The sequence below is a fragment of the Corylus avellana genome, chromosome ca3 (assembly GCF_901000735.1).
Source record: "Corylus avellana chromosome ca3, CavTom2PMs-1.0".
In the NCBI taxonomy this organism is placed as follows: Eukaryota; Viridiplantae; Streptophyta; class Magnoliopsida; order Fagales; family Betulaceae; genus Corylus; species Corylus avellana.
The window spans coordinates 9699492-9711255 of NC_081543.1; the positions used below are offsets into that span (position 1 = coordinate 9699492).

The following is an 11764-nucleotide window of genomic DNA, read 5'->3' on the forward strand; positions in this document are numbered from 1 at the left end:
AGATTGAATTTTTTAAATTAAATTAATAAAAAAAATAGTATTTTAATCAGATAAAACGGTGAGTTTTGAGTAGACTAACGGAAGTTAAAAAAATTGACGGTAGGGAGTTTTCTAGTAGTTTCGAGTGACCCAGAGATTAAATTTTCAAAAAAAAATACCCAGGGAGTTTTTTAAAAAAGCGCGTTTACCTAAGGATTTTAGATATAATTTCCCTATATATATATTTTGTGTTTTATTTTCCCATTTCTTTATTAATTTCTTCAGGTATGTCCCACAAAAATCATACCAGCAAATCCTCATTCACACAAATCCTCTCCAATAAATCAAACCAGCAAAAATCACACCACTAAATCCTCTTTCATACAAGCAAATCAAAACGACTATCAACTTGAGAAATTTGAGGTGGGGTTTCGGACTAGAGAAGTTTGGATCAACTGCTACATGAGAGGAGTTTGGACAAATCGCAGTTAAATTTTGCAAAAGAAGACGAAACCCCATTGTAGAAGAAACCCACCATGAAAATCACAGTATGATGGGTTCTGCATTTGGGTTTAGATATGAAAAGGAGGCGATGTGTGAACCCCCCATTTCAGAAGAGGATGAAAGTGACCATGAAAATCACAATAGAACAAAACTCATTCATGGTTCTCCAATTTTGTGCACTCCTTTCTCGCACCTATGCGAACTGGAAGGGTGAACTGATGAAGTCAAAGGGAGGAGCTGCTTGACGGGATTTTTTTTTTAAGCAACACAACGTTTGTGGGCTTTTTTTAAATTGATTTTTTTTTCTTCTAAAAAAGGCATTTTAGTAACTTAACCTCAACAAAACGGCGTCGTTTTGTATTTTCCATCCATTTTGACGGTGCAAACTAACGGAGTGGCCAAATTGCAACTGACTGATAGTTTGAAGTGCTACTTTATTACATTTTAAACATTAGGGGGCCAAATTGCAAATAGCTAATAGTTTGAGGGGTCATTTTATATTTTTTCCTTTTATTTTTCAAATTAAAGTAATTTTGTAATTTTATAAACTTTCCAGACGTATAAAAAGGTCATTTCACTCCTTCGTTGTTTGATTTAACTCAAAACTCTAATGAGAGAGGTGACATTGCTAACTTTTTATAGTTTGACACTAAATTGAGTTTTTTTATTTTTAGGAAGGTTAAGTGAAGTTTCCTTTTTTTTAATAGCATATATTTCCCACATGCATTTTTAATAGCATTAATAAAAATAAAATAAAAAATAAAAAATTGTGCATCTCACATGCTCAAGACATGACAGATTTAGAGACAGAGTTGAAAGAATTTTCTCTTACTTCTGAGTAAAAATTAAACCAAAAACAAAAATATACAAATACCCGTACACATTTTTCTAGGATCTACAAACAGTCTTTGGATTTATGAATTATACTGTACTAACAAATTTCTGATGATCTGAGCACAATCATACATTTCACAACAATACAGGTATTATACAATTCATGGGCATCAAAGCCGTACCAGGATAAATAGATTTAAATTCTTGAATAATTTAGTTGGGAAATGTTCACTTATACACCTAGGCTCATACAAACAACAGAACCACCCAAGAGAAAGCGAGACAATTCCAATTGGAATTCGTGGAAAGAATCACGAGACCTCCCTTGCTAGTCTCACTGGTTTTTCCTTCAGAAAAGCCACATCATTACTTGGTACGGTCAGCAGATGATGATTTGCCGCCGCCGCCTCCTCCTCTTCACTCTCTGCTGATGCAAATGATGCAGCAGATTCTGACCCATCATCATCTGTATTGGCATAATATTTTTAGGACGATGGCCGAGAAGAGAGAGAGGGAGAGACCCAACACTAATACCCATAATTGGAGAACTAAATCTTAGGACTTAGATTCTATTTGGGATTGTGTTAGTTTAAAAAGTATTTTTAATACTTAAAAAGCTGTGCCAAGCAAAATAAGTCCGTTTGGTAAAGAACTTAAAAAGCACTTTTTGACTTTTTTTGCTTTAAAAAAGCCGAAAGCGTAGTTTTGGAAAAAGCTTGAAAATGAAGCTTTTTAAAAAAAATTCTTTCAAACTTTTCCTATAAACAAAAGTTTTATTTTCCAATGCAATCTCAAACAAACTCTTAGCCTTTTCTGCTGAACAATTAAAGTAGACACTGTCAAGACAGTCCCAGAATTAATGTAGATGGGATGACCACCCTAGATACCTAACTATAGATGTGCCTGCACCAAAAGGATGTTTCCAATTTTGAAGTGTCCAGAGAATTATTTTCACCACCATCTTACCAGTTCTATAGATCATCAAAACAGAAAGAACTAAAAAACCTACCTGCCCCTATCTAGATAAACTTCAACCGATGCCAATTGAGCAAGTAGATTTGACCCTTTCATTGAAGGGCTTAACGATTACTCTACATAGCCCAGATATGGATTTTCAACAAAATGATTAAAAAAGCAAGTTGAGTCAACACATCCAAAGTGGGATTGAGGCGAATATCTTCCATGTGCAAGGTGAACCAAAAATATATAGAGGTATATGGTTAATCAATATGCAGAGGCTCTATTTTACTAGACTATCTCTTTCATGGAAAGTAAACGGCTGCAAAATTCTTTAAAGAAGATAACAGATTCGAGAATATGAACTTTGCTTGCAAACATGGGTGTCAAAATAGACTTACCAGAACATGTTGGATGATCAGGAAGATGTCTTACTGATGTAACCTGAATGCTTTCTGGCAGAAGACAATTGCAGAAAGAACCTGAAACTTCAACCAACTATATAATCAGATGAAGGAAAAGCCAGTTATATGTTAGGCAAATGATCCTTTAGCTTGGCCAAGAAGTGTAAGCAGCTATGCTAATCACACCCTTTAAAACCCCTATATAATCAAATTCCACTGGTGTGAGACTGCCTTTATATGGTATAGAACCAGTGGAATTTGATTATATAGTATAAAACCCCTATATAATCAAATTCCACTGGTGTGAGACTGCCTTTATATAGTATAGAACCAGTTCAGATTTGATGCAGCCTGATAACATAGTAATCATTAAAAAAAAAAAAAAAAAACACAGAATAGTGAATAGTGATTGATAATGCGTCTAAGTACGAACCATTGGGCCAGGTAAATTGGGAACTAGGATCATATGCATTTCCAAAATTAAGACACCAGGTATACATATTTTACCAGATGTAAAAGTTACCATGAACATCAAGGCAGATTCTTAGTAACATAAATACGCAAGCAGTAAGCTCTCTTACCTAATCGGGCGAGTCGATTTACCCATCCTGGTATAGGCTTTCCAGTTAGCCGCATACAAACTTCATCCGTGAAGTGGTTGCAGTTCTTGGCAATCAAATGGTAAGTGTCCCCATGATATTTTGCAGAAAGGTGTTCCATAAACGATCGGAATTCCGAACGAGACATATCAATGCTGCCCAACAACACTGACCGTCTGAAGATGAAGCCCGGGCAACTTCTTGGTTCCACCTCAAACACCCCACTGGAAGAGTACTCATGTGCTCCAAAGCCATACTCCAAACCATGCACTGTCCATCAAAGTACGGGTAAAACTTTTTTATGGTTCGTACACAACAGATTTGGAGATACAAATGCTTCATGCCTGGACTCATGAAAAACTGCCTATTCACAATTTACATAATAAAATCCTAATGCCTCCCTTCCAACTTTATGTATTTAGAGCACTAGCAGCAGCTTCCCAACTATTTTCCCTCAATTTAGAGAATAAAACTACTTTTTGATTTCCTATAAAAAAAACACTTCACAATAGATTCTCTTACTTTTTCCTATATGAATTAAATATTATTTCTTTTTATCATTGCAACCAATGAGAAAGGAGAAAGGAGAGAAAATTGTTGGGACATGTTAAGGAGAGAGGAGAGAACCAATTTTTTATAATTTAATAATGCATTGGGCATCTACAGTGTTTTCCAATGCATTGGAGAAACACTGTAGATTCCCTTTGATGTTGGTTATATTTAGGGCTTATGATGTAGGTGATTTTTTGTGGTTTTTTTGAGATTTTCCCTAAACATAAGAAAGGGAATGGGCTATAGGGAGTCTGCTGCTAATGCTCTTATATGGTGACTCTTCCTTCGTTTTTGATTATCCGTTAATTAGACAATATAACCTCTCTCTCTCTCTCACACGCACATTTAATGTCTAAAATTTGTTGTTCACCAATTACTGGAAGAATACTTGAAATTCCTTCTTCTTTCTTTCTTTCTTTTTTATAAGGTTTATTTTTGTTCAATATATAAAGGTTTCTACTTTTTTTTTATATAAGTAATTTTGTGTCCTCAAGGGGAGGGGGAAGGAGAGGTTTCAACTAGTGACCTTCACTTAATAAGGTGTGGTGCCTAGCCGATTAAGCCACCCCTTAGGGACTAGTCTCTTTCCTTGGGTTTCCACTTCTCTGTGAATGATAATATATTATTGGTGCTTAATGGTAGCCCATATTTTAGAAACCCTATATCACCTGAATCAATGGTGAATGTATCCTTGCTCTAATCTATAAAAGTATGAGTTTACTATAGCTAACACAAATTGAGAAGCAAGCAGCATCACTTACTTTAATTCAGGGCATTCTCTTTGCATAGGTGAGACTGGACTCTTTCCTTAGGTTCTATAACATGAGTACTTCTTTAATTTACCTCCCTATGTGGTGGGAATACTGGAAATCCACACACATAATAGTTCCTCTAGGATACGTCCCCTATAAGTCACAAAAGAATTAACAACACACAATTCTTTTCCCATTCCATAAACATATTTAGGAAAAATGTTAACCTAAAGGTAGCAAATAATCTTACCCAGTTTTCTTCTTTTAGGTTCAAGATATCTCTCTCACAAAATTTTGATTAATATCTTTACATGCATGAATTGTGAGTCTAGCGCGATGCAGCCAATACCCTAACAGAGAATGCCCAGAGAAACATTGACATTATGTAATTTAGTTGTTCAAATCTACTGCAGGAATGCTTATCAATCTTTGTTTAATCCTAGCAATAATCTAAAGATTCTATCTTCTTATGGGAACACATTTTCTAATTAGAAGCTATGAATTTCTTCCAGATTGACAAGGCAAACAAGAGACCTTATGTAATTTAGTTTTTCATATATATGTATATAGTACTCACCACAGGAGTTGTGGATAGCAATGCAAGCATGAAATTCAAAACCAAAAGAATGCACAACCTCTTCAGGACACCATCCATTATAAGCACACTCTTCTATTTCCAACACTGTCATTTTACATTGAATAAATTTATACTTCACACTCATTTTATCACACTCCCTGACGTGACTTTTATTGGATCAAAATCCAATGGTGATCTCAAGTCCAATAGTGATTTTAAAGCCACGAAAGGCGGTATGAGATTGGGAGTGAGAAAGTGAGAGTGTGTATAGCATTACTCCTTAAAAAGAAAAAAACTTTCTACTTCCATTCAGCTCATGCCACATCAACAGCGTGAAGCAAGTGTGATAAAATGGGTGTGAACTAGCATTACTCTTTTACACTAAAATCAGACGTATATTCTGTCGGTTCGAATTCAAGATCATTACTCTAAAACCATATTAAATTCTCAAACATGATGAAAAAAATTATGAATTAAATAATTTAATTAGAGATTATAAGCTTCAAAATTAAAGAGAGAAAAACGAAAGTGGTGCAATGTGGCAGTCAATTACCTTCAACGCCCGAATGGAAGACGCCGAGGCCGAACCAGTAAAGGTAGTTATTTACAGGCGTGAGGTCATAGACATTGAGGTACAACAGAGCCCGACTTTTTTGTACGCCATCGCGCTGCTCGTTGTCCATGCTTGAGCTCGAGCTAGAGCTCAGCGGAAACAACCGCATTTTTTTTTTTTTACACAATTGCTCCCCCCTTCAAGGCCCCAAGCTCATCATCTTCAACACCAATCCAAGAAAACCCTATAAAATACCAAAAAAAGTAAAAAGTTAAGAGTGGAATTCGGAGATTTGGAGGGATCGGGGCGAAAAACCACAGGAAATTGAAATGGATTTCGAGAAGAGATATTATAATAAAAGAGAATTAGATAAAGGAAGATCTTACATACAGAGAAGTGAAAATTAGAGATGAATTGATGCACCTGAGAAAGGGATCGGAGCAATCAATGGTTTTGCTCCTCTGCAAAGTGAAAGCCCACTCTGCTGTTTTCAATGAATTCGGATTTGGGAGGATCTTTTTGCTGGGATTTTATAATATCATGAGATTCAACATAAATATGAACTTCTATAAAGTGAACGGGGTTTTTCACTTACGATAATGCCCTTTCTTTCATCACATTTCACGAGTATTCCTTTTGAGTCTTGACTCCTCCTTCAGATATATATATATATATATATATATATATATATATAAACCAATAGTCTTAAAACAGAGTTATGGATCACACATTTTTATTATATACATTTTTTTTAAATGTGATTTTTAAAATTAAAATTAAATCAAAATTTAATAGTGATTCATTCAAAATTCATCTCGAAGCATAGGAGCGGAAATGTGTATAGCAATTACTTTAGTGACCTAGCCAAACTTTAGTTAAATTTTAGTAAGAAAACCCTTTTTTTTTTTTCTATTGTAGTTGGCCATTTTTCAAAGGTAACACACATCAAAAAATTTAAATCTTTCTCTACTCCACTTAAATATTCTTTCTTTTTTCTTTCTTTGTTCTTACTTTATTCATATTCTTTCAATATTAATAAGAAAATTTTCTTTTCAATTTACATTCACCTCAACATAAGTGGTGATAGTTTAAAGTTAAAACCGTTTTTCAAAGTTAGATTTTTTGCTTAATAATTTCGTCAATTATGAATAGTCACGTCAGTTTGTAACATACTTGTAATAAAAACTTCAACATTTTTAGTAGAACTCTTTGGCTTTTCCTTGCTTAATATAAAAAACAAAAACATGATCACTTAAATGAATGGCAATACTGATACATGACACATGGATGAGGACAACAATGGCTTAATAAGTGTCATTTTAATTTTAATGAAAGTTATAAAATGAATTACGGTGCTATTAAGAATACAACTTTTATTTCAAAGTCATTTACAAACAGATGTAATAGTCCATAATTGATGAAATGATTAAGCAAGAAACCTGACTTTTCAACTTAATTAATTAGTGGTTAAGATATCAACTATATACACTTAATCATTTAATCAATTATGGACAATCACCTTATTTTATAAGAAAATTGTAGTAAAAGTTATAGTACCCCGAACCCTCTCCAATTGACTAAATCATTCCTTGTGGAAGTCCAATTGCAAGGATGGTAAAACTGGATCAGGCTTAATTTGTCCAACATTTAGAAATGAGTTATGGTGAAGCATGTACAATGGACACATTTTACATTTAAAGACAATATATGTTAGAAAGACCAGTGTCATATTTACATGTTATATGTAGAGTTATGAGTGAAACAGCTTCAATCAACTGCCTGTACAGTTGAAATCTTGAGTGTCTATAACATTGTAGTACAGGGAAGATGACATGCCATCAAATTTGGAGATCATTGTATGAGCAGATAAGCCGCAATACTGCTTCCCTAGGCGGGCGATGCAGATGTCGATGATTTTCTTGAACATGTAGTCTTCTTGTATAAGTGGTTGCTCCACAAATTCAACCAGAGGCATCCACTGCATGATACAGCATGAGATTTATTTTGAAGTCAGAAAATAGTCCTGATACTGAATAAAATTTGAAGAAAACCCGAGTTTAATGCCATCTGCACTCAATGGATCCAAACAAGGGCTTGTTTGCTAATGCTCTTTAGGACTGTTTTTTGCTTTTTAACAAAAAAACAAAAGTATTAACAAACAACTCAATACATAAAGCACTTGTAAAACAATCAAAACTACTTTTACTTTTATGTCATATCACAACCTAAAAGCAAATAGTACCTTCTAAAAAACATTACCAAACGAGCCCTTTGTTGTTTGAGTTCAAAGTATAAGAGAAGGATTGTGTCTTAGAATTGATTGTAGACAGCTCTACCTTAAAGTGGCTATTGGTGATAGGAAAGTACTATAAAGAGTAAAGAAAAAGAATGAACAGCCTAAAGCAACCTTGAGTGCTCTGTGAGTTAAGACATTTACCTTAGCTGCTTGAACTTCAAGATCATCGATTATGATATGAGTTGATAGGGGTCTTAGCAGGCAGATGAAGAACAAATCTGACTTTTCAAAAGCCACATTCTGTGCATGCCTGGAATTGCAGTTGCAGACACAATATTAGATTAGATACTGTTGGTTAAGAAAATAAAGTACCATGGAAAAGTATAAAGTATAGACTATGTTCTTTTTAGATTTTTCTCTGCGACAAGTGATTTTCCACATATTGCAAGTGAAGGATACTCATGCAATAATTGAAAGAGTAATGTTATGTAGTAGACTGAACTAAATAATGTAGCAGTGAAAATCAGACATTGAATACAAGAATAACGTCTTGTTATTACCTGAATGCTATAACTTCCTGAAATTCCGTATCAATCTGCAATATAGAAGAAAATGCCTCTAATGTCAGTTGGAGAATTTGACTGGATAGTTATTCTATTTGATGGAACTAGCAAGAGTAAACTATTGATGTCCAGATGAAAAAAGCCTGAGAGAAAATGTCAACAACAAAGTACTTACCCCAGTTTCCTCCTTGACTTCTCTTACAGCTCCTGTAAAAATCTCCTCTGACTGATACCAAATAAAACAATTGCCAAAGAATGAAAAATAAACAAATTGAAATATTGAGTTTTAACGATGATTTTGTATTTTAAGTTGAAGCATCTGAAAAAAATCAAATAAAGTACCTGAAGAATAAAACCAGTCGGTATTTTCCAAAGACCAACAAAAGCTGGAGCACAGTGTTTCTCTTGCACTACAAGAACCTACAAATTGTCATAAATCTCTTTTATGTTAGTCTGAAACTGAAGGGGTTTCTGTTGCATGTACAAGAACAAGGAAATCAACTCTGGAGCATGTTTAGTGCTCATTATTATCAGGATTTGTCACATTATCAAAACAAGCAACCTTACCTCATTGCTGTCATTAATGACAAATCCCCCAACCCCTACTTGATGTGAAGCATTAGCAGGAAGCATGCAAGGCCCTTCAGGTATCCAGTATGTTAACATCACATATCCTCGCTCCGCATGGTGGTATTGGAAGCCTTCCTGCATGTAAACCAGTCTATAAGAATGAATTTGATTTGGTTAGGCAAGAGTGCTTTGAGTGTTATTCAGTATTTCACTTCTAGTTGAAGTTGGCTGCAAATCATTCCCCCACATGTGTCCTACATCAGCTATATTCAAAACCTGTGTGCAATTTAGATAGCTGGGGCTGAAATCAAATCAAAGTTTACTTTTACATCTGTTGACAAATAAGGGCCCAATAATAGAAAGTTCATGTACAGAAGTTACCTTTACAGCAATGGGAACAAGCTCAGATCGTTCCACAGGTAAGTTAAGCCAAACTCCCATCTTTCCCTGCAGTAAAATGACCTCAGATAATCAATGTCCCAAACCTTAAAGACAGTTTGCCTTGCAGCATGATTTCAAGCTGACAAATCCATTGAAATAAGGACATATTCAGCAGAAAAAACACAACTTGAAGTGTTTTGTAATGTTTGTGCTTAAAAATAGTGTTATGAAATTTCCACTAAGTGAATATGAGAGTAAAATCTTGGATTGCATAGTTCTAGTCCTAGTTTAGCCTAAGAACCTATCTTACTGATTTTCTTGTATGTTAAATCGTCATTTATCTCTAAAGTTTAAGCTTGTAGAAAAAAAGTAAATTTATTTATTTAATCAAACACTTTAACACTTCCCATCACTTGTGGGCTCAAACTCCCCCTTAATAAGTGAAGCCCAACACATACGTAAAACATTTTATTAAAATAGAAAGTAATATGTGGAGTCAGGGTTCAAACAGGACCTCTAACTCTAATACCATATTAAATTACTATTTATCTTAAAAGCTTAAGCTACTAGAAAAGTGTAAATTTAATCATTTATCAATACTTTAACGCTGTAGATTGTACTATTAAATCTTACTTCAAAAAGGCATTAGAAACTTTCAGCAAATAATTAGTATCTGCAAGACTATAGTTTACTAATCCAACTTGGTGCCTGATGCTTGTAAATCAAGAAAGGAAAAACAATTGAACAAGCTGATTTATCTCATCATCATCATTTACTCATAGCTTTAAGAAACAGTTCATAACCTCATTACCAGTAAGACCCAAAAGAAAAAAGAATGATTTCATTAAAAAAAAACTAAAAACAAAAAAAAAAAAAAAACAGAAAAGAAATCAGATGAATTAGATCTATTTGGATCACATTGGCAGAGAAAAATTACCATCTTTTTCCAATGAGACAGAGAGGCATGAAGGATAGAAGCAAAGGCAACTGGGTTATCTGGTAATTTTTGTGGATCAACAACAACTCCCCCATACTCATCGTCAAATGCATCAAGTACTCTCAAATCTCTAGAATACGGCATTGAACTTGTCCCACTTGTTCCATTCATCTGATATGAAAATGATTCTGTTGAGACTTTATTATTTGAAGTACTTGAACCACAAGCCTTCAGAAATATTCCTGAACCAAAGATTAAGAACAAATATATATATAAATATCAAACTAAATACTCATGTGGGTCTCGAATCTAAATTCATACATTGAAATAAGCTATTGATGAGGAGAAAAACAAAGAATTGGAAATCTAAACGAAATGATAAAAGTTCAAATCTTTCTGCTTACCTCTGCAAGAACAGAACTGTGGAGAGTAGTTAACGCCAAGTATGTGCCTGAAAGAGTATGTTCTTCCCACATGGAATATTTTAGACGCAAACACATGTTTCGATTCAAGCGATTTCATGTTTATCGAGGAAAAGTATCAAAATCCCAACAACTTCAACACTGACAGCAACTCTATAATCCAATTAAACCAAAACTCTTAATATAAATAACTGTACAACAAGAACAATTAGAAAACAAAAAACAAATCAAGAGAATCGTTCAAGAACAACAAAAGAACATGGAATTCATCGTCATTCGGAGTGAACTAGAGATTGCATGAAGAATCGAAATACATGGATAACGAGGCAAATTAACAGAAACCCAAGTAGAAACAAACAAGTAAAGACATATCTTATCCAAAATATCGAAGATTAATGTAGTGGGGATGAAGCTTAATTGATGGTGTGAAATGGGTGGTCCGCGACAATTACAACACGGGAGGAATCAAATCACTACTCCCTCAGCTAAAATGGGAAAAAAGGAAAGAAAACGAGGGAATTAACATAAAAATATAATGTGAATAAATTGGACACGTGAGAAACAGACAGAGGTCGTGAAAAGAGGAGGAACGTGAGATCTGCATCCCACGCGCTGTCAGAAGAGAGTGTGGAATTAACAAGACAGGTATTTTTTGTTTTGGTTTTGGCGGGGCATTCACAAATGGTCCACATACTATCATGTCATACATCCTGTCACTTCATTCAATAATGGAATTTTGTTTTGGGCTTAGGGTCCGCAGTGTGATTATATATTTGAAAGTTCTAAAAGAAGTTGTCTTATTGCTAATTTTGGGGAACATTAATAATGTTTTGGTAATTTAAAAAAGATATTATCATAATTAAAAGTTTGAAAAGACATTATCAATTGAATAGTAGTTTGAAGAGAGTACGTAGACTTTATCCTAATTTTTTATCTTTTTTTCA

General features: G+C 34.2%; 2 protein-coding genes across 4 annotated transcripts; both read right to left on the reverse strand.

The window, feature by feature from the left end:
* Positions 1–1295: 1295 nt before the first annotated feature.
* LOC132174688 (deSI-like protein At4g17486) lies at positions 1296–6318 on the reverse strand. Of its 3 annotated transcripts, none has more exons than XM_059586327.1 (5): positions 6135–6318; positions 5712–5955; positions 3260–3547; positions 2676–2762; positions 1296–1783 (listed from the first exon to the last, which is right to left on the reverse strand). In XM_059586327.1, the coding sequence occupies exons 2-5, from the start codon at positions 5878–5880 to the stop codon at positions 1629–1631; spliced, it is 699 nt and encodes a 232-aa protein (XP_059442310.1). In that variant the 5' UTR covers positions 5881–5955; positions 6135–6318; the 3' UTR covers positions 1296–1628. The 3 variants fall into 3 exon arrangements, with proteins under 3 accessions (XP_059442310.1, XP_059442311.1, XP_059442312.1); XM_059586328.1 differs by having other exon boundaries at positions 6102–6318; XM_059586329.1 differs by having other exon boundaries at positions 2676–2756; positions 6135–6315.
* A 1004-nt stretch (positions 6319–7322) lies between these two features.
* On the reverse strand, positions 7323–11343 carry LOC132175217 (nudix hydrolase 8). Its single transcript, XM_059587087.1, has 9 exons — positions 10803–11343; positions 10399–10640; positions 9462–9527; positions 9078–9215; positions 8853–8930; positions 8686–8736; positions 8508–8542; positions 8149–8257; positions 7323–7689 (listed from the first exon to the last, which is right to left on the reverse strand). The coding sequence occupies exons 1-9, from the start codon at positions 10918–10920 to the stop codon at positions 7483–7485; spliced, it is 1044 nt and encodes a 347-aa protein (XP_059443070.1). The 5' UTR covers positions 10921–11343; the 3' UTR covers positions 7323–7482.
* Between the last annotated feature and the right edge of the window lie 421 nt (positions 11344–11764).

Bases quoted from the DNA above. Each gene is read 5' to 3' on its own strand.
- LOC132174688 (XM_059586327.1), bottom strand. From the start codon at position 5,880: ATGCGGTTGTTTCCGCTGAGCTCTAGCTCGAGCTCAAGCATGGACAAC. The intron at 3,548-5,711 runs GTAATTGACTGC...TTTGATGGACAG, and splicing joins CTTCCATTCGGGCGTTGAAG to TGCATGGTTTGGAGTATGGC. The intron at 1,784-2,675 runs GTAAGTCTATTT...ATGCCAATACAG, and splicing joins TGATCATCCAACATGTTCTG to ATGATGATGGGTCAGAATCT.
- LOC132175217 (XM_059587087.1), bottom strand. From the start codon at position 10,920: ATGAAATCGCTTGAATCGAAACATGTGTTTGCGTCTAAAATATTCCAT. The intron at 10,641-10,802 runs GTAAGCAGAAAG...TCTTTGGTTCAG, and splicing joins ACAGTTCTGTTCTTGCAGAG to GAATATTTCTGAAGGCTTGT. The intron at 8,737-8,852 runs GTACTTTATTTG...ATTTGGTATCAG, and splicing joins CGACTGGTTTTATTCTTCAG to TCAGAGGAGATTTTTACAGG.